The sequence below is a fragment of the Aphis gossypii genome, chromosome 1 (genome assembly GCF_020184175.1).
Source record: "Aphis gossypii isolate Hap1 chromosome 1, ASM2018417v2, whole genome shotgun sequence".
NCBI classification, from domain to species: Eukaryota; Metazoa; Arthropoda; class Insecta; order Hemiptera; family Aphididae; genus Aphis; species Aphis gossypii.
In genome coordinates, this window is record NC_065530.1 from 55,973,670 (window position 1) to 55,997,445 (window position 23,776).

Here is a 23,776-nt window from a genome sequence, read left to right on the forward strand (position 1 = left end):
TTGTATTCAAAACGAAAACTTGATCCTGAATGAATAACCATCAACATTCTTCAATTATCAGTTCCTTGTTAATTATCAGTTTTATTGATTAGACTGAACGTTTAAAGTAAAAAAAAAAAATACAATGAATAATAAAGTTTCCATCTAATATGGTAGTTAGATATTTTCTTTCCCTATCTGTACACGTAATATGTGCCTGCTTACAATAGGTACACAGGTGATTCGCATATTAAAATTATTAATATAATCGTATGCTATTTTTAGTTTACAGATGTTTAATCAGGAGAACCGTGAGATGTGTGTCCTGTCCAGGTACAACATAAAATATCGAATAGAAACAATGTGTATATATTATACATTATATAGCAATCGCGTATCCAAACTTTCATGACAACGTTATCGTTTTCGAAAACTCGTCGCGTTTTTCAGTGTATTCATACCATTTTCGATACGATAAGACTAAAACATTAATAATTGTAAAAGTTAAAAATACCGAAAAATCTTGCTCTCACGTACGTGACATTACGATTATTCAACGTGTATTTTATGCATATTGTGAATACAAACACTTAACACTCACTTCAACGGACGCGCAAAACGATTTTTTCGTTATTTTTACCACTGGAAATTCGATTTCTATGCGTCAACGGAGCTAATTTATATTCGCATCGATAATAATTTGTTTTTATGAAAAAAAAAAAAATCGATCAACGTGCAATGATAATAAAACGTTTTATTATGAAGTCTAAAATTACTTCCATAATATAATTCACTGAACACGATATTGTTACTTTAGTATTCTAAGCACTGTATAGTGACTTTAGAGGCTATGAGTTTTACGATCCTGTTTTTGTTTTTTATTTATTTGTTTTGTTTTTAAGCATTAACTACAAGTCTAGTTGATTGTAAATCTTTTCCATGCAGTCAATACATTTAAAATTGAGTATTGTGCTTCTCCACTTATTTTTTTAGCGTTGGATTTTTCAAAATGATAATATTTCCATTAAAACCATTATACTAAAAATGGTTGATTATAGTATAAAAGTCTATAAATATTTATTACTTCCCGTTATAATATATTAAAAATGCATATTTTATAAATTTCTACTAAGTGTCATTAAATCCATCCGCTTATATCTAGGTCAATTATTTTCAATGTGTTTTTGGTTTTGTTTCATAAGAAATATTTTTTTAAAAAACGATCAAACTTTAGTGAAAGAGATGATATTATTTTTTGACAACAAAACAGTTTCCAAAATCGCATTCTTACTAAAGTCGTTTTTTGATTGTGATGATGCAGTGTACTCATTTCAATTATGAAAATATCACTATACATAATACATTATCGTCTTCGCTTTCGCTTGTAATTTAGTATCTCCAAATCATTGGCAACTGCGTAATGTGTAATAACCTTAACAATATATGATGGCAATCATAAAATATGAATAAAAACGTAAATAGCAACAAAATTATTTGACAGCGATATGGTCTCAAAATTATTAAAATAAAATATGTACATTATAATAGTTTTGATACACAAACTGTACCTACTTTCGTATTATTTCTCATTCTGTATTACGACAATTTAAAAAAAATATATATTTTGTAAAATTTACAATCATCATCATAATTATCGATGTAAAATCAATCATAAAAATCTTATTTCTAGGAATACAAGTCTCTTATTATTATTTGTTATTCATGTCATTGCATTGTGATATCAATATTGCGATCTAAGCGTTCGGGTTGGACAGTCTACCCATGAAAATGATATCTTTTTCTTTCTTAATAATGAACAAGAAAGGATGACACGCATGAAATTTAACAGTCTTGATATTAGTCAAAACGTATTCCAGATTGTAGTTCACGACGTTGGCACCTAAGTAAAATCATATTATAAGTAAGTTGTTTGAATTTAAATTTCATAAAAAAAATTAAAATAAAAAAAAAAAACTATAACAACTCAAGTCAAAAAATATCGAACAGCGTCCGATGTTCCTTACCGGTGACGGCAGCAGCTTCCGTGCCATCTTCGTTGACGTCTACGAAAGCCTTATGTTTGATGCTGCTGACTCTTAGCTTGCCAGGAGCTGATTTGCTGAGCTCGGAGAAATCGGCACTGGACGAGAACATATCGGTACAACCCAACTGTCGAAAACAAAATACGTTAAAGATTGATGAGATGTTTGCAGTGCAATAACTACGTTGTAATAATTAATAAAGACATAGTTTAGTTTGTCGGTGGTTTATAATTGGACATTATTATAGAACGTTTAAATATTATTATACATTTAATATAGCTTGGGTTTTAGAATGGATATCTTACGGACGTCATTCAGAGTGTACATTTTCATCTCTTATATAATATTAAGTTGACTTGGTGAGCATTGTAAATACTAATTTAGTTATATTATATTGCTTACGTCGCTTTTAATGCGAAAAATAGTGAAATAAACTGACATTGATTACACTTAAATTATACCAAACCAACAATTCATACGGCAGAAATAAATAATAATAAACAAATATACTGTAGACCCTATCTGAATAATAAAAATATAGGTTATCATAAATAATATTGTCGCCATTATTAAATTAATAAAATAAACACAACAAATAATTATTGGTATGTATTACGAAATAGTCTATACGCAATGTAAAAATATTATTTAGATGAATAGTAGAATTATTTTAGATAGCTAAACTAGTAATTCTCAACCTGAAGGTCACAAACTAATTATTTTGGGAACCAAACAAATAATAATAATATTAAAATAATCTTTTTTTGAAAAAATTAAATATTTAATTTGGAAAAACGTACATAATATACACAATATCTATTTTTAGCGATAGACATTGTCTTATGCTAGGTACTTATATATTCTATCATAAACGATATGATTTATTTTTTAAATTATCTATAAAACATTTAAAAATTAAAAATTCTTTTTGAATAAATTATTTACCATTAATAAATAATTTATTACCTTTCGACCTATTAATTACTGTTATTTACTCTCGACAAGGCTTGATTGTCTGTTATGTCTTCAGAAAAAAAAATCAAATGCAAAAAAATGTTTCTAATAATTTAATAATTTTACCGTCAACTTACATTTAAATTGTTTGTATAATAATTAATATAATAAGCGTAACACGTCTAAAATGTATCAATGTAATAAACATTATTTTATTCATTTAGTGAGCATTATTGCATCGAATTCAAAATTCATATTTAAAGTACGAAATATATTTTAGGTAATTTATATAATATATATATATATATATATATTTGTAATAATACAAAAAAATTAAAATGAAGATAAGTATTTTACATTTATTCTCCCTAAACATCAATAAAACAAAAAAACGTTTCATTATTTCGATATGAAAAAAAAAAACAGATAGCATAATCTTAAATTAAAATCAAATTACAAAAATTAACTCAAAATAAGATAATAAGAATTAAATTTGTATTTTCGTTTATCGACTACCGACATTAAAATAGTTCTTAAATAAATTAAGAAACAGGAGTTCATTAACAAACAAAACGTTACACAATATACTGTTATTTTATCAAATTGTAGAATCGTATGTCTTTGATAAAAGATTAATTACTATTTTAGTTGAAAAATAAGTATTGAAACTACTTGTACATTTTACTCGAATCATTTCAAGAAAAGTAATATAAAAAACTAAAAAATACGAAAATATAAAAGAGTAAAAACTAAAACGTTTAAAATTACATTAAACTATTGATTCAAAGTATATTGCATACAATATTTTGAACAGATTATAAATATAAAAATAAAAACCTTTCATATTTATAAAAAATACTGTCTCTCTGAATACCTACTTGTTGTCAAAAGGTAACTGAATAATATTAAAATTATAAATAAAATATATTTTTACATCGAACTCGAAGGTATAATACGAATACATTATTTTAACCATATTAACATAATATATTAATATAGGTATATAGATAAAAAATCTGTTAAACAAAGATATCATATATTATTTTTTTTTAAATAAACAGTTAAATTAAATATTATTTTATAAAATAGACAGTTTCGGTGAATAGACAAAATTTTAAAATGTATTCGTTCTAACATCGAACATAATTGGAAATTAATTTCAACAACAATATATTATTAGTCATGTATAATTTAATATTGTGAATTTATCATAATAATTCTTTTAAAACACAATCTCAATTCGCCGACCTTACCGATCTAATCTTTTATATATTTTTCGTTGTCTTCGATCAATGTTTAAATTTTATTTTCCTACACTATTAAAACATAATATAATACATACTACCTAATCGAATACATTAAAGTTTAGTTATCACATATAAATATAATACTTATTAAGCTTAAAAAGTTTTTAACAGTGATCGATTATGTAATTTAGACTATAGACTCAATGAAATAATAAAATTAACAAATTATACTATGAAAAGAAAATTATGCGACTTCTATTAAAATATTTATAGAAATGATTAGCCATACAGAATTAGTATTAATATTTTAAAACAATTGTGCATCAAATATCAAAATAATAAAAATGGTCAAAAATATTTACACAAACATTCACATGTTATATGAGTTATAAATGATAATATAATTATGTTTTATCATATTATCAATTAAAATGAGTATTATTCAAAGCAAATAAAGTTTATATACTATAATATATACTAATAATTAATAGTAGGTATCTAATGACTTAGCTATAATACTATAGACATGATAACATAGTTACGTCTTATGTATTATAATCCTGTCTATAAAAATTTGAATGTTCTCTGATATAGTTTTATCCCATTTTATCAACATAACAAAAAATACAATCAATGCATAATGTGAATTTCGATCATGAATATTAAAACGCTGTATTAAAAATCAAAATTTTCAGTAGATTTGACAGATATCTTTGTATGAAAAGAAAGCTAAAAACAAAAAGCTACCATAAAGCTCTGTAGATATCAATAAAAAACAACACTACCTTCTGAGCTGATTCTATCAAAATAAACAACACTTATAAAATGATTTGATTTTCCTGTTTGTTAACTGAAGAATAAAAAACATTGCCTTGATGCGTGTAACGAATAAAAAAAACAGTAAAACTCGACAACCGTCTTGGTGTTTTTGCACATACGAACGAAATATATTTTTTTATCAATAAAATACAATTGTAAAAAAAATTTATGCATATAACAATGTTTTTAACACTTACTTTTTCCATAGTTTTTTCGAGATTCAAATCAGATTCAAACTTAAATTTTGGTATGTCCAACTCGACATTGTGGATGGTCATGTTGCTCAGCAAGTACGCGTAATTTTTAGCATTCTTGAGGAACCCGTTTTCTAAATCTTTAACTCCATCCATTTTATCAGGCAATATTATTAGCATCTCGAAACCTCCCACCTATTTCACGATTCGATTAATATAATTTACAAATTTAGTATGGTATTAGGGGATGCGACTATGGATGACAAAAAACTTTATAGAAATTAAATGGAATTACCTGATGTCTAAATATTAAATACAAATATAATATGTTTTTATTTTATAAATTAAAAGAATATCTAGGAAATTTTAATGAATATATAACTCCGCACTCTTAAATCTTGATAAAAAAAAAATATCTGAAATTGGTGACTTAGAAACTGCAAGAAAATGGAGAGCGAAAATATTTTAAATGTGAAGTCTAGATAAGACCTATACTGTACTTTATACGGTATTTCGACGGCGGAGAATTTGTTATGATTATCCTTGTAGTAGTTGAAATGACCAGTTTGATGCATCATAGTAATATCAATATGCTTCGTAGCTGAAAGGCAAAAGCTTGATTTCTTCGTCTCTGTAAATTGTTGTTTCCAAACGTTCTGAAAATGTACGGCCGATGCCAAAACCAACACTGTATCCTTGTCAATGTCACCTAAAGGTATTGTAAAAGTATTATATTTCAAAAATATCGTTAAAAAAACAGTACACAACTTTTATTTTCACTGTAATTTAATTACCTGGTTTGAATATTCCTGAAATTTTCCCATTGGTTTTGTTGTTGACCCATTTATTTATCTCCAACTCCCCGGATGTAGGATTACCAGAAAAATCGACACTTCTCACTTCAGAATTCAAGTATTTTTGAGTATTTTTCGTATAATCTGTACTTAAACTGAATGCTTTATCCGAAAAAATTCCATTTGCAACGGTCAAATAACCAGGGATCTAAAATTAATTAATACAACTATAAACTTTCCTAATCAATATTAAGTAGTCTGCAAAAGCAATTAATTGAGAATTAATTTTCTAAAAGTATGAATATGAAAAAAAAAAACAGAGAAATCGTATAAAAACAAAAATCAATAACTGACATAACTTGATTACAAAATATTAAATTGCTATAGTTCAAAATATAAAAACTAAATAAATAAAATTGTTCATGTTTCATTGCACAATAAAATTTGTGCAGACGTTTGTTTAGCCAACAAAAAGTATATTTGTTCTTCAGAATCAATTTTTTTTCACGCTTTTTTTAATAATATTATAAACATTTACTGTTCACATATCGAGTATCACATTATTTCATTATTTTGAGTTATTATCATTAAATAATAATTAAAATAAACTATTTATAGGTACCTACATTTTTTACATTATCTACAAATAAATACTTATATATTGTATGAGATATGCTGTTCATTAAAAATAAATGTCTCATTAAATTGCTAATTATTATTATATAATTTATTTTCAATACATATTAATTTAATATCTTGAATACAAGTTATACTAATTAAGCTAATCAATAAACGATTTATTAATAAAATGTTTTCTTATTGATATTTTAATCGAAAATTAATAGAATAAAATAATTCTAATAGGTAGTAATAATATAATGTATTATTCAATTTCAATTAAACTTGGTATACTATTGAATAATATTTATTTTATACAACGCTTTACCAGTTATTAATTATAATAGGTATATTCACTTTTATTTTAAAGGTGTAAAGAAAATGAATATATATATATATATATATATATAATGATTCATATCTATTTCATTAATTTTGTATGAATCATTTATACGATCAATTATTTTAAAATTAAAAATTAAACCAAAAGTTACAAGTCTATGTCATTTTGTATCAACTAAATAACTGATAAAAATAATTATTAGTAAGATGTAAAGCCAACAAATTCCTATAGAAATAATTTCCAGTTTCCCTTGCTTCATAAACTATAATTAAAAATTATAATTATTTGTTTAACTACTTCACTATTTTTCAAAAATATACATCACAAATATATTTAAAAAAAATATTATAAACACATTAGAACTCCTAAAATGAGGAAAATTGTTTATACATACTTCAATCTTTGTGGTGATTGCTTTGATATTTTCATAATTTGGTGGTTTGTCTTTGGACAGGTGTAAAACACTTTTTAATTGATCATTAGTCTTAGACTTTGATCCAAACGCCAGAAGCAGCAACAGAAACTGAATGCTATACGTAGACGCGAAAACGTTGCCTTCGACGGAATTGCTCAATTCCTGAAAAAAAATGTATCTATTTAAATCATTATCAATATATTAGGTGCATTAAAATTTATCATTTCTAAATCATTTTCAAAATCTTCGAAAAGACCATTGAAGAATCCTTATTCATTGGAAGTGTTTACAACTACTTGTATTTTTTATTACCTTGAACAATGTGAACGAATAGTTCGACGTTAGGGCTGTGTAGTGGATGTTCGCTGTGTTCTCCATCGCGTATCTCGAGACGTCGGCCCAACAGCTCGATCCGCAAACAGCTATATATTATAATAATAGTTATAAAACTATCCGGTCCAACGTGCGAACTGCGTCTGCAGAACGATTGCGTATACAGACCAATCGTTCGAACCACGATTTATGCGGTTAATATCGAATACGACTACAGCCGATAACGAGCGACAGCGGCATTGCAATGTACAAAAATGATCTCCGGACCAAAGATCGACGTAGAGGAACGAATAACAGTCGTTCTTGGCTCGTTTCAAACGATTTCGCGCACGTAAAACATAACATTAATAGTCATAATATCGTTTTAATTATTATATTTATGCGATTAAAATATTGTATTTTTTTTTTTCAATTGCCATATAACAGTTCAATGACCGCGACTCAGCGGGTTATTCTAGGTCATAATATTTAGATATACATTATTATCGTTTGAAAATATTTTATGTTTTTTTAGTTTCTTTTTAAATGCGATAAGTAATGATTTTCTTCGCAATGCATCTTCTTCAGTTTCGCAAAAAAATCTAAAGAGACTCAACTTTATCTATGTATAATCAAGTAATTTTGAAAATATTTGAAATGCTTCTAAAGAAAATGGTAAAGTATAATAGCCCCGTGACCGAGTGTATCGATATATATATATATACTCCTAGTTAAATCTTCGTAGCATGAATTTTCTTGAACACTTGCACACAGTAACTGAAGGAAAAGGCGGACCAAATATTGTGCCGTTTTGACGATAAATAGTGCATTCGTGATCGTATACCTAAAATTTTCGTTCAAAACATCCGACAGTAAGAGAATTTTACTCTCTTTCAGAGAATATCACCGTCGTATTTGGTGTAGATGTCCTGTGCCCAGTCCACATGCTTTAAGTTCCATTGCACACAACGTCACCCACGCATGATACATTGTTACTTACTTATGCATAATAATAACAATAATAACTTTCATCTTCGTTATCCTATTCATATAATGTTACTATTAATATTATTTAGACTCACGTATGTAACCTACTACCTATATAATAATATTCTACACAAAAATTTCAGGAAGACTAATACTTAACACTCCCTTAACCTAATCTAACCTTTGGACGCCATTATAATATTTTGTATACTATTGCAAAAAATTTTATATATTTTCTTACTGTATATGTAATTTAATACATAATAAATCATACATATAAAATCAGTTTTACAAACAAACCGAGTTCAATGACCTTAAATTGAAGGTTCTGAATAAACTTCTACATCGTCTATACTAATTTGTAACGATTATCATACATGGGTGTTGTGATGGTTATTTTGGTTATCTCTTTGATCGTCCTGATCAAGTACTTTAATTCTAACATGGATTGAAAAAATCAAGATTGGCAGTCGATACACAATTTTTAAATTATACTGACTAGTTGGTAGACATTCTACATTAAACTTGATGGTAAATAAATGGCTTCTATATGTAGCAATCATAAAACTAATTAAAGCTTATGGCAAATAATTGTGGAGTTGTGCCAACAAATCTAACATCAATGTCATTCAACATTGTCAAAATATTTCTCTTCGTACTATTATCGCAGCATCACAGCATATCGGTAAACCATGAATGAAGCCATCCTTGGAGGTTCGATGACATCTAACATTCAAGACGAAATCAAACATTTTTAACATTTTTTAACAGTTATAACATTTTGATTATAATCACCACCGATTGTTATAACGAATTTTTACGAACTGGTCTGTTGAATTTCATTATAAAAGGTTTCTTCTGTATATAAAATGCGTTATATTATTATTGTGATAGCTTTTTTTCACAGTTCAAATATAATTGTGTGAATAATATATCATTAGAATACTTATTTTTAACATAACATATTTTTTTAACCAAAAAATTCGAAGATGAAAATACATTTTTAAAGCACCCTTAAATCAACAAATAACAATATTGCACTAATACAGCTGCGAAAAAAATTAACTATGAGACATACACTTTCATATTATATTGAAATACATAAAATAAGAACCAAGAAAATTATTTATAATAAATATGTTATTTTTAAATTAAATAACTTCAACACACTAATAATTTATCTACTATATCAAATTTTAATCCTGTCTAGAAAATATGTTGACGTTTGATTTTTTATGTAAACATAGTATTATAAACTTTAAATTATGAAACTCAAAAACAATAAAACCAACAGTATTCAATACGCAATGTCTCCACATTTAACTAAAAATATATACAAAATTTCCTCAGTTTGACGATGAGATAATAAAAAAAAAAAATGCTTAAGGATGTATTTATTATTGAAATTTCGATTTTCATATGCCAATCAAATAGATTACAAAGTTAAATTGAGCTTGTTTGACATATCACACACGATAAATTCGACTTTCTACGAAAACGAATTAATTACACATCCATTTAATACTTGCAAGGTTTTATAAATACGCATTCAAAATTAACTTTAAAAATTAAACAAACGATAGTCGATCCAATTAAATGCTCGAAGCGTATTAAATCGTTTTTAAATAAATCACCAAGTTCTTCGTAATGTCATTATAGTCACTACTTCTCATTTATTTTTTAAAATGTAATTTAATTGTATACTTAATAATAATATTACTGTTAGCAAATACTTGTTGTGCAATAAATTCATTTGAAAATACTTATTTTACCATTTTTACGTATTACTCGTTTACATTACGTGATTTGTCAAATATATAGTGGTATAGTGTTTCCATTAAAACTCTATATTATATATATGTACATATTATTATCTTTTATACTAACATTAAACTTTCTTGTTATTTTTCTGGATGGTTGTTGATATTTTAACAGGTTATACATAAATTTAAAGTTATAATATTATAATGCAATATCATATTAATTATTTATGATATAATTATACAATTTCAATTTATTTAATAACATAACATTCAAATCATTTAAATTAAATTTTCTTTACGTTTATAAAATATAATATGTAAATTCTATAAGCTTTAAAATTGCATCAAATCAATTTACTTACTTCTTAATGAGAAGTACATATTACTTCTTCCCAATGTGGATAGGATGGATATTGCATTTTTATTAATTAATAATATGTTATGTATTTTGAACTTTCTTCTATTAATAATTTATTTTTCATTTTTGTATCACATTACCAATATAAAATATTGACTATAACAGTGATAATAACTCATCATTATTCAATTAATTTTCTTGTTTTTCGAAAAAATGTCTTCATACACTTTAAAATACTTCATACTTTTTAGTTTTTGAATAAAATGTCCTACTTACAATTAATTTCAAAGTGTAGCATTTAAGATTTTTTTAAAACTCAAAAATAACCAACATATTTTCTAATAAAATAATTACTATTTTATATTATTATTATTATTAAGTGTTTAAAATGTGTTATTAATAAATGATTTTGATTATTTTTTTCGAGTAATATTATATTGAATTAAAATGTTACCAATTAAGAGTAAATACGATTAATAAAATAAAAAATATACGTAAAAGCATTATTCAATTGCGATGATGTATCGCTTAAATTTATATTAATAACCTGCACACCCTCTTATATTCACACCGACCCAAGCGTCCGGTCTAAAAAAAAATGGCAACTGCGTCTGTGTGTCATGTAAAATATTGACATGATAACGAAAAATTAATTAAAATAAAAACAACAATCAAAATTGGCAGTGATATAATCTAAAATGTATTTAAAAAAGTATAATTAAGTATAATATCATAACAAAGAGTATATTATGACTCTTCAACTATAATGTACTGTTGTATTTACTCTAAGACAAAATAAGTTATAGGTATTACAAAAATATTGTCATAATGTATACAATATATTGTATGATTTATACTTACGAAAATAATACATACATTGTAAGCAACGTGTAATCTAGTTTCTGTCATAAATGTATATTGTTATTAATTATACAACTTATTATTAAATACTTATAACTAATAAAATGTATTAAATTACGTATATATCCATACGCGTATACCTACATTTACTATGCGTTCGGGTTGGACAATCGGCCCATAAAAATTATATTTGTGTTTTTTTTTATAACGAACAAGAACGGATGGCATGCGTGGAACTTAACGGCCTTGTATTTTAATTTAAAATACACCACGTTTGCACCTATATAAGATGAAAAAATACGTCGTTTGTACTCGAATTTTAATATGAAAAAAAAAAAAATAATAATATCTAATATTATAGTATATTGTTCTTACCAGTAACGCCAGCGGCTTCAGTGCCGTTTTCGTCGATGCTTACAAAGGCCTTATGTTTGATGTCACCAACTTTCAGATTACCCGCTCCAGATGAACTAATATAAGAGAAATCGGCACTCGACGTGAACATCTCGGTACAACCCAACTGTCAAAAACAATATTGATGAGCCTTACATAAGTAATAAATACAGACATAAAGTTTTCTAAACTAATTTATTCTCAGGACATATTATAGAGACATACGTGTATGTAGTTTTAAGTTGTTCAAAAGTAGTCTACATACGTTTCAAATAAATTACTTTTGGTCAAACTTTTGAAATATAAATCCATGAAAATTACATTACATTGTCTAGGTCAAGACCAATGTAGTCGTGTAAAAAATCTATTTACATAATATTATGTGATCTACGATTATAAAATTTATAGTATCACGATGAGTATCTAACATTTTAAGTTTGTATTTTGTATTTTCAGTGTAATATAATAGTACAATGACTTCATATTAAAGTTTTGTTACGGTTTAGTTATTGATAATATTATCATTATTAATATTTTCTATTCATAACATCATAACAGTTTTTATTTGATTGAGTTAAAATTATTCGATTGATAATAATTCTCTTTAAAACAGTTGGATGCAGTTGTATCTGCTGTCATACGGAAATTATAATATGCATAGGGATTGAATCTGATAGATTCGCCTAATACTTGGAACGGTTTACGCATAGTGTATACGAGTATTTATTTTAAACTTTAATATAATTTAATCTATTTGTAACTGACTATAATCCATAAATGCTTTTTATTTCCCGGATGCAATAGTTACCAAGCAAATATATTTGACCTTTTATCTTTTATCGTTTTACACTATATAGGTTTAATGCTAAAATGTTGAGATTATTTTACTATGCTTACACTTGTCTCAGGCACGGCACTAGAATTTTTTTCCAGGGGAGGCAGAGTGGGGCAAATATTTTTTTTACGTGGGCTAAAATTTTTCAACAAATACTGAGGTTATTTTAATGAAATATAAATATTTTCGTATCATATAACATAATATAGCTATTATCTATATAGTACATACGTTTTATATTGTATGCTCTAAGAGTCTAAACAGATAATATATACAAACTTTTGAATACTTAAAAATGTTTTAAGAATAATGTCAAATATTTTTTTTTGTACCTTATGTAATAAAATGTCTAATCACAGACCTTCAACAACTATATTCATAATGATGACATGATACACAAAAATGATAAGTTCTTTATGACTTAAATATTACATACCTTTGTGAATGAATAATTATGTTTCTTTTACTTACCTACATTTCATAAATATAAATTAAAGTAATTGTGTTTAGTAATGAACAATTTGTTTCAATCATTTTTAATGCAATGATTTGGGATACGTTTATTTGTTCATTTTCATCTAGTAATTAGTACTCAATAAAGGTAATAAAAAATAAATAAAAGATTTTTTCTCATTTTACAAATTTCAAAACACATTTTATTGAAATTGTAGTAAATTTTTTCCTTATTAGACAAATAATAAATTTAATTTATTCCTCAATTTTTTTAGTTGTGACAAATATATTATATAAGCTAAATATTGATATTTTACACAATATCGTACATATTTTTTAGTGGGGGGGGCTGGCGAAGGGGCTGATCTGTTTTCTGGGGGGGCTAGAGCCCCACCTTGCCCCCCCTTGGCGCCGTGCCTGACTTGTCTTATGGAAATGAAAAAAAAATTATCAAAACTCATGAAAATAAACTGCAAGTAAAACACTAAATGGGCAGAATGTTATGAACAGAATTTAAATTAAAAGTGACGTGCGTTTTATCAGATAAAGTAAAAAATCACGAATAAACATTAAATTGGTGATTACAATATAAAAATAATATACTCTAAAGAATAAAGAAGCTGAAATGTTTTATGAACCTTTATATTATAGAGTACGATAGTTCAAGAGAGAATAATAATTTTTTCCCCTAATAAAATATTTCAAAACATTTTTTACAATTATTTACATTAAATCGTTTAAGTTTTCTACTCGGTAAATGTGCAAAAAAAAATTGGTTTTGACTGACGCGGTGGATAAAAGCAGGTCGTATAAATTATAGTCAACTGTCAACTGGTGAGATAATTTTGCGTGTGTTAGAAACTTTTACAGGTCCTAATCGAATAACACTGCAGTGTGTATAGTGTATACACAAGCATACACAATACAGACATTGACGTATTGTTATTTGTTTTATACGTATTATGTGCCGCCATACTTACTTTTTCCATTGTTTTCACTAGACTAACAGATGATTCGAACTTAAACTTTGGTAGATCCAACGTGACATTGTGGACAGTCAGATTACCCTGTAAGTGCGCGAAGTTTTTGGAGTTCTTCAGGAACGCGTTTTCCAAATCTTTCAACCCGTCTGCTCTATCCGGCAGTATGATCAGCATCTCAAAACCGCCTGCCTAGTTCACAATAATCTGTATAATATCTACAGTGATACTCAATTCGTATGACGAATACATATTATTATAACGTTTCTATTATTCGATTAAATGATAACGTTAATTAATCGTTATGTTTTATCATAGTTTCGCCCACTTATAATATTACACGTTTAAAAAAATAAAAAAATAATATACTTTGTACGGTAGTTCGACGGCGGAGAATTTATAATTGTCGTCCTTATGGTATCTGAAAAGGTTTGTTTGGTGCATCATTTCAACATCAATATGCTTTGTAGGCGTAAGACAGAAACTCGCGTTCTTGGTACTCGTAAATTTTTTTTCCCAAGCGTTTTGAAAATATACAGCCGACGCCAAAACCAATATCGTTTTCTGATCAATGGAATCTGTGATGGGTTTATAAACTTTAATAGGTGCATAACATGTTTACGTACTTATTCAATTGTTAATTATTCACGATATTTTTCAAAAACTTTATTGGTACTATTAATTTAATAGACACGCTGTTCTATAATATATTATTATTAATATTATCATGATTTTATTACCTGGTTCAAAAATATTAGAAATTTTTCCATCAGTCTTTTGTTCAACCCAATTATTGATTTCCGAAACTCCTTTTGCAAAATTACCGGCGAAATCGAGACTCTTCACTTCAGCATTCATATAGACACGAGCCTTATCTACGTAATCGTCTCTTAAGACGAACGCCTTATCCAAGAAAACTCCATTGGCAATGGTTAAATAGTCAGGGTCCTGAAAATGATTAATTCCACTTCAAACGTCTTAAATGTAGTTTAATTTATACAAAAGAACGTGACATGACGTTATCTGAGACATGCGGCAAACAAAAAAAAAAAAAAAATATGAAAAAAATGATCTCACACAAATATTATGATCGGTTTACATTTGATAATGAAATATCAACTCACTCAATTTGAAATTCTTAAAAATCATGAACATACTTCAAACAAAATGTGATCGTTCGGTATAACATTCAAACTCGAGATTAAATGATATTTATTCACAAGAATTATAACAATAAGTTATAATAATAATAATAAACAAAAATGTATAAGATAAAAATAACTTCATATACCGTATCATAAAAATAAAACTAAACACCACAGCAATAAATCTTTAGGCTCAAATTGTATTTTCGAGAAGTGAAACGAACTACTAAAATTCACGTTTTGAAAATTTTCAATTTTCCACTTACGTTATTCATTTTTTTTTAAAAAAATGTTTTCATTTAAAAATTATTTCAAATATTAATAGTCTATTTGAATAAATTATTTAAAAAAAATTAGGTGTACAGCACATATGTGTATCAAAATGGTTAAACCTTTTAAAATGTTTTCGAAATTTGCATTTTGGTCTACTCCTTTACACATTCCGAAAACCCACAATTCAATTCAATATCATCCATGTAAAATATTTGATAATACCTCATTAACACACTGTTTAAGATTGTACTTGTATATTATTATAACACATACCAATATTACACTAATGCTCATATAAATGAGACCTTATTATATTATAACTTAATCTTTTAAATTATGTATACAGCCATATAGAATTATGATTAAAATTAATTTATAAAAATATTATTAATTACTATAAAATTTATTTTTGATACACACATTCATAATTATTTTTAGCTTTTCAAAAAACAAGTTGTTATTGACCAATGTCAAATAATTTGAATGAGCATTATTTATTTTACAGAGAAACTTTTATTAAATCTACTAATTATAAACAAATTAATTATTTTATACCCACCGCATTATTTAATCATTACACATTTTTTGCTTGTCTCTTGGATTTAATTAAATAAAAACAAAAGACCGGACATGTTTTGTTCATGTTTGTATCTTTTGTTTGTGAATTAGACAACTCTTTATGCCAAAACACTTGAGTGAATTTGTAGAAGTTAAATTGTCATTTTAATTTTTAAAACATAAAAACTTAAGCGTTTAAAAAAACTGAAAACATTCTAATAATAGATTAAGAATTATTTTATCTTATAAGGCTATTAAATAAATAAAAGATTAAGTAACCAAAACTATCTTTTATATGTTTATTTTTTTTCTTGTGTACATAAACACAAATTGAATAAATTTTAACTAAAGCTAAAATTATATTATATGTAAATATTTTCTAAAAACTCAATACAACTTTTCAATAACAAAAAAACCTTTAATATCATTCATGTTAATTTTCAACATAAATTGGTATAATAACTTATTCTGAACCATAAAAATGTACCTATTCAGTTAGATGACTTACATCTCTCACGCTTTTCTTACTATTATAAACTGAATATTATTATTCTTTTAAAAAATATAATCAAATTGTTTGAACCAGACAATTTCGATGTAATTGAGATTTTTAACGATTCCGTTAACTTTATTCAATGGAAAAATATTTCTAATAAAGATAAAACTATGAGGACTTCTAGAAGAAAAAAATGAGACGATACCATTCAACCGATTAAAACTTTGCTTACTTCAATGTTTGTTTTGACCGCCTTGATATTGTCGTAATTCGGTGCAGTCTTTTGTGGCAAGCGCAGCAGAGTTTTGAGTTGATCGCCGGTCTTTGACTTGGAACCGAACGCCAGGAGCAACAGCAGAAATTGTACGCTGTACGTCGAGACGAACACGTTGCCCTCGGCGGAAGCGGTTAATTCCTGTAAAAAAAAAACAACCCCAGGCCCCCGACGTCCGTCTGTTATAATATTTCGTCAAATGGCGGTGGCATTTTCATTGCGATGTACTCTGGCCGGAAACGGAAACGGACTCGGATCGTGTCCGGTTTTCCATGGCGGACATGGCTGTCGCCCGAACACCGTACACCTAACATCAAACTGCAATAACCGTGCACGGTACAAAGATAGTATCTACCTTGAACAACGTGAACGAATAGTTTGACGTGTGGGAGGCATAATGGATATTCGTGGACCGTAAGTCCTGCATGATGATGACGGCGTTTCCGGAGGACGATGATCGATCGATCGGTTGAACCCTGCTCAGTCAGTCCAGCACACGAACTGCCAGGATTTGGAGCGGCGGAGCGGTCGCGTCTTATAATATTTCGGCGTACCTATGTATGTACGTATCATAAATTAATACGTCATAAGAATTCAACACAATTTTTCAAATGTTTTCAATAATCAAACTATCACCGGAATCCGGCGGCGGCGGCGGCGGCGGCCAGAATACCCGGTGCTGATAACAATGATAACGGACTTGCGATCCAACCTAGTTATCATTATCATTATTATTATTATTGTTATTATTATGTTTGCCGGTAACGCGATTATATAATCATCGATCTCTGGGCCAAAGATCAGAAGACTCGGTTGTGCGGAAGCGAACAGAGTCGTCGCCGAAAAACGTTATGTTCGGACCGAACAATTTTATTATAATAATTGTGCTTATCGATGAGTATCGGATAGAGGTTCACTTCGCATGTGTTTTATAATCATACAATTATTATTGGCACAAATTATCTAATATTATTTCAGAGTTTGATGACCGCTGGGCGAACCCGTGTAATGTTATAACACAAGAGGTCATTGTAATGCAATATAATACAATATTATATCTGTCGGCCGTTAATTTAACGGACGCGTAAGACATGAAAACCTACACTCGGTCACGTAGCACCCGAAATAAAAACATATACATAATATGCCTTTACTCAACAACAATCTTTTGAAGAGTCTCGTTCGATCGGTTTCACTAAATGCGTGCATAAGTATCTAAAAACGTTGCACAGGGTAGGTACCTATGAGTATCGTAACGTACCATAATATTAACGTGTACGTTTTAGGGCGATCGGAAATCATTCGCATCCTGTACCGAAATGTCCCGTGTTAAATTTCGTAGAATACCGCTCTCGTAAATAAAATACAATTTCGATATTCGTCTATATTACGATATGCTGTATTTTTTTTTTACTTTTTTCCCTAAGCACGTCATTAATGTATTTCCTCTCTATTAATGTAATATCTGTAACCATCTCACTATCCGAGTGAATAATATTTTTCTGAAAGACTTTCTCTCGAGTACCACAGAAATAGATATAATATTATAATAATAATATTGCAGTGATTATATGTACATTTTGAATTAACGCTGCAGCTACGGGAGTAATAGGCAGAGTATTTTTTTTCTGATTCCGCTAACTCAACATCTGTGTACACTCGTAGGTATATATACACATTTAAGTAAGCTGCGCTATAGTATGATAATATAATATATTCCAAACACATAATTCACAGTAGGTATATAGGTTTTACAAAGGTTATAAAACAACAAGAAAATAAACTAATGAATAAAGTTATGCTTTTTAATTGCGTACGATAGAAGCGCAGTGCACAAATCATGTGATTTATAAAAAGTGTTCTGTACATTAAATATATATATATTATATATATACATAATATATATGTGTACATAATAAAATATTTTTTATACTTTGAATATAATTAATAATTTTTTTGCCACATTGTTTTTAATTGGACCAAAATACAATTCAACTACTTAAGCTCGAACTACGTATATGTAATAATAATTAAACATATTATAATCTCTACGCTATTCGTTAATAGTTTTCAATTGAATATCTGTGCTATATATATACATTAAAAATCAATATTTCCCGTATTTCACTGTCAGCGACATACTTTCAATAGCTAATTTACAAAAACAAACGATATATTTTATACCGAACAACGCATACTTTCTTCCGTTGTTTGATACAAACATTTTTTTTAATAAATACTGTGATAAATAAACTATTTGAATGATTTGTACAAAATATCACGTATATATTATAGTATGCGCTACCGGAATTAATAAATACGTATTCTAAATATTTTTACACAAAGATATTCATTTATATATAAAATACAATAAGCCGATGATTAATAATAGGCTATTTATATCAAATTTACAAAATATTTTATTTAACCGTAAAAATTATAGTTATGTTTTACGGTAAAATATAGTTATGATTATTTTACATTAATATTATGTTTAGTATATTATTGATATTAATGTTTAAGACAAACATATAAAGTCACAACAAATTCAAAATAAAATATATTATATATTCCGATTATATTGAATTTAATTTTTTAAAAAAAAAAACCCTCCGATATACTTCAAAAACCTTAAAGTATTTTAAGAGTTTACTCATGTTTTAGATACGGTTCTGCAAAAGGCATTTTAATAATATGTAGTGCAATAAATCTTTTGATTCTTGAAAAATAGCCAAAAATAAAGGTACAAAATTCGTTGTATAGATACAAAAGTAATATATTATAGTGTTATACATTGATACACGTTTCAATATATATTCCATTTAAAAAAATTAAAATGTAAAATATTATAGTCGTCTAAAAAAAAAAAATGACATAGTTTTATGCCAAATTTCTAGGTAGACATTTTTATTATATCTTTATATTTTATGATACAAGAAATCATAATAGAATTTAATGTTCACCTTATTGATGCATTAACAGTGAAGGAATCATTAAGTTTTATTTTTAACAAAAATATAATTATAATAATATTAATAAAATAGGATCATGCTTAAAGAGACGTTTAATATTGTTAAAATAAGGCACAAACTTTTTTATAGTACTTATAGGAACAATATTTTTTCTTTAATGTGATAAACGCTAAAACATCACGTTGTTAAACAAAGTTGAGTCTTTTCCCACACAAACCGAAAACTTGCAGCAATCCTTAAATTCCCCGACCACGATTCCTTTGGGTGTTATAGTTGCGCAATTTTGTTTATTCAAATCAGACCTTTCAGAATCAAACAATTCCTGCACACGACAGTTATCCAACAAAATGTATACATCGTGCCACTCAACTTTATACACAACATTTTACTATAACAAGTCACACAATAAACTTCAAAATCACTGTGCTTTACTTTAATGTACACTGGAATCCGTATAGCTATTTTATATGTATACTGCAACACCGACTTATATTTTTACTACAGTGAAAATAGTTTTAAAGGTGCTGCTGAGAGTTTTCTTTTATTTATTCGATTGGGATTTAATATAATATTTACATATAAATTACTAAAATATAAAAGAAAATAATCTATTATATTAAAAACTCATTCTGACCTTAATGTGTCATCTTATCACTTAGTATTCATTTAAAGTAATTTCATTCTGACTTAAAAATAAGTACATAAAACAAAATTATATATGATCACAAAAAATCGTAACTAGGTTATTAATACAATAAAATATTATATCAGTTGTGCGCATATTCGAAATGGGGTGACTTTATTTAGATTGATCATAAAGAAATATTAAATGAATTTCTCTAATAATTAAATATAAATAGTATAATCTGTTTGTATGCCTATAGATATAACCGTTATTTGAATGCCGTAAAAATACAATATTTTCTTATTGAAAAATTACTGTTTGTAATCCTAAATTATTTTTAACAAGACGCCACATTATTAGTTTTAAATATTTAATAATATAAAATCGTTGTTACACATTTAAATTTTAAATGATGATATTTCACGAAAAAATATAAGGTGTCTTATTCTCAATAACATCGTAATATTTTTATCGACATCAAATTACAGTTAATTTTATGCTCTAATATAATGTTCAATGTCTTACCTTTTACTTGTACTTTTGTCGATTATGAATTGACAACTGACGAGAGCCAACAGCTTAATATGTATTGACAACAACAAACGTGACTAACTTGACTAATGACACATGACTGATCATTTGTTTCATCGTCCAACTCCCGCAATAGGTATCTCGTAAATATAAATAGTACATAGGTCGGAGTAACATAACTGCGAATAAAGTAAACCTAAACGATTCTCGTATAAAATTGCTTTGGTCAACTTATATTGAAAAAAAAATATTATTCTCACAATACAGGTATTGGGTACCTATTATATAAAAAACTAAACGGCTAAAATTATAAAATTTTGATTGATTCAACAACTTACAAGTTACAACACACTGAAAATTTTAAATTATTAGTTAACTATAAATTAAATTAAAGCAATACTTTTTTATATTTAAGGCATCAAGCTAAAAGTTATAAAACTAAACTATTATATTATATTCCATAAAATAAAATTGAAAAAAGTACCATTGATATCGAACAAAATAATGCAATTCTATAAATACTATAATATATTTTACTTTTAATCATAGAACATTGCTTGGTTTTTAATCATTTTTGGTAATAAAGAACACCCGACGAAAGTTCATCATAAATCTCACATGAGTATAAAGGTTTCACGAGGGTTATTATTAATGCATAAAAAAGCGAAATTTTAACTTTATATTTTTCTGAAACACTTTCAGATTTTTTTCATTATAGTCTTTGTTTGTAAAAAAAAAAGTATATATATATATATTACAGACGGTATACCGTACAACATCAACATTTAGAAATAATATGCTAATATTATCATAATTGTATTTCAGTCGCGTTTTACTTCGTTATCCTGGTGATTTTTAAACATACAACGCGATATTTGCATATCAAAAGTTTACATTACACACAATAATAATAATATTGGAGGATTGGCTGAATTGGTAATTCACATTGTGCGAACAAAACTTTCGCATACATTTCAAATTACCAGTTGACTGCTCTCGAATATATATGAACATTTTGTGATGTTACCATGGCCTCGTGTTTGTCAGTAAACCATCCCGTAACAATTGCATTAATTCTTAAATAGGATTACAAAATATACAATTGCACTAGCGTACGACACGTGGAACAACGTAAAATTTGTCCGTTACGAAAATGTAAAATCAATAGAATAATATTGTTTTACGGATGAAATGTTTTACGACCGGACTCGTGCTGTGACCGAGTTAGATATATGTCTAAAGTTATGTATATGGTTTATCTTGTAATACACGAACTTTCGTGAAATTTATTGTAATTTTCGTCTGTGTTGACTAGATACAAATCAACTTATGTTTTTCGGTGTGCGTGAAACAACATATGAACAAATAAATGAAAACAATGCAATATTTCTCGCTGAAACTTCTATGACCACGTTATTTTAATAACCATACTATTTTGTTTGAAAATAATCATCATTTTAGATTTTGTACAATTGATTGTTTTCATAATTTATGTTTTAAATTATGTTGACTATGTTTAAAAATATATATTATATACTAAATAATCTTTTTTTTTTCGGGAAAAAAAATATTTTGTTTTCAAAAATGCCAACACTTAACACCATAAGTCAACCAAATCATTATTCATTACATATAGTCACTAAAGTTATAAAACTTTACATTCACAATAATATAATAGGTAATCAGTAATCACAGTGATATATAACAGCGCGGTACGATCATAAATCATGATTATAACTCCTTGGACGTTTAAATCTAATTTTTCCATGTTGAAAACTATTCCTTTATACGCCACTGAACAACTGCAGTACTGAGACTTATAAAAACGGAACATACAACTATTAACACCGGAATGGCATCATCCACCACTCATTTTATTCACTTTGATTACTTTATGTACACCTAAATACTGAGAATATATTTTAATAAACTGCACATGAAAACCGTTTTTTTTTAACATACATTTAACACAACGTTATAATTTGTTTTTGATATATTGGTTCCTATTTATTTATTTTTTTATATACCTATATTTATTTATTTTTTTGGCGTTCCAAAATTATAAAATTATTGAAAATAAAATAAAAAATACCTTTAGTCGGAAATACCAATATCATAACATATTACCTATAATACCGAATAATTATACTACTAAAAATGAATACTGTAGTACTGTAATTCTTCACTGGTTTGTGCAGTGGTTTCCAGTTAATTCACAGACCACAGTACATACACTATTTCTATAAAATTCAATAGGACACATATAGTACTAATTAAATTTGTGCCTAAATAATTTTCAATAACGTTAATAAATTATAGAATACACAGTAGGTAATAATATAGTATAATATATTAGTATAGATAATTAGGAAACTCTATAGTTACACAAGATGATTTACCCCTATGACTAGTATCATAATATACTTGCCAAGAACCATTGAGTGAAATACAAAGGATAAGGCATCTCTAACTAAAAGTTTATCTGTATTATAGTATTATACATAGTAATTCATTCAATCTCTAAATTCTTCTGGAATAACTCTATAATTTAAAAT

The 23,776-nt window shown here is 26.9% G+C and overlaps 2 protein-coding genes across 2 annotated transcripts in view; one reads left to right on the top strand and one right to left on the bottom strand.

Moving 5' to 3' along the window:
* LOC114127068 (PCI domain-containing protein 2) overlaps positions 1 to 23,776 on the top strand; it is a 564,778-nt gene that overhangs the window by 442,913 nt on the left and 98,089 nt on the right. The gene's annotated exons all lie outside the window — the stretch shown is intronic.
* Positions 1,576 to 21,367, bottom strand: LOC114127067 (thyroxine-binding globulin-like). The gene is made up of 15 exons (XM_027991181.2): positions 21,216 to 21,367; positions 17,449 to 17,647; positions 17,052 to 17,234; positions 15,088 to 15,295; positions 14,717 to 14,925; positions 14,348 to 14,539; positions 12,062 to 12,206; positions 11,837 to 11,966; positions 7,718 to 7,832; positions 7,385 to 7,567; positions 6,030 to 6,237; positions 5,736 to 5,944; positions 5,239 to 5,430; positions 2,004 to 2,148; positions 1,576 to 1,879 (listed from the first exon to the last, which is right to left on the bottom strand). The coding sequence occupies exons 2-15, from the start codon at positions 17,518 to 17,520 to the stop codon at positions 1,734 to 1,736; spliced, it is 2,337 nt and encodes a 778-aa protein (XP_027846982.2). The 5' UTR covers positions 17,521 to 17,647; positions 21,216 to 21,367; the 3' UTR covers positions 1,576 to 1,733.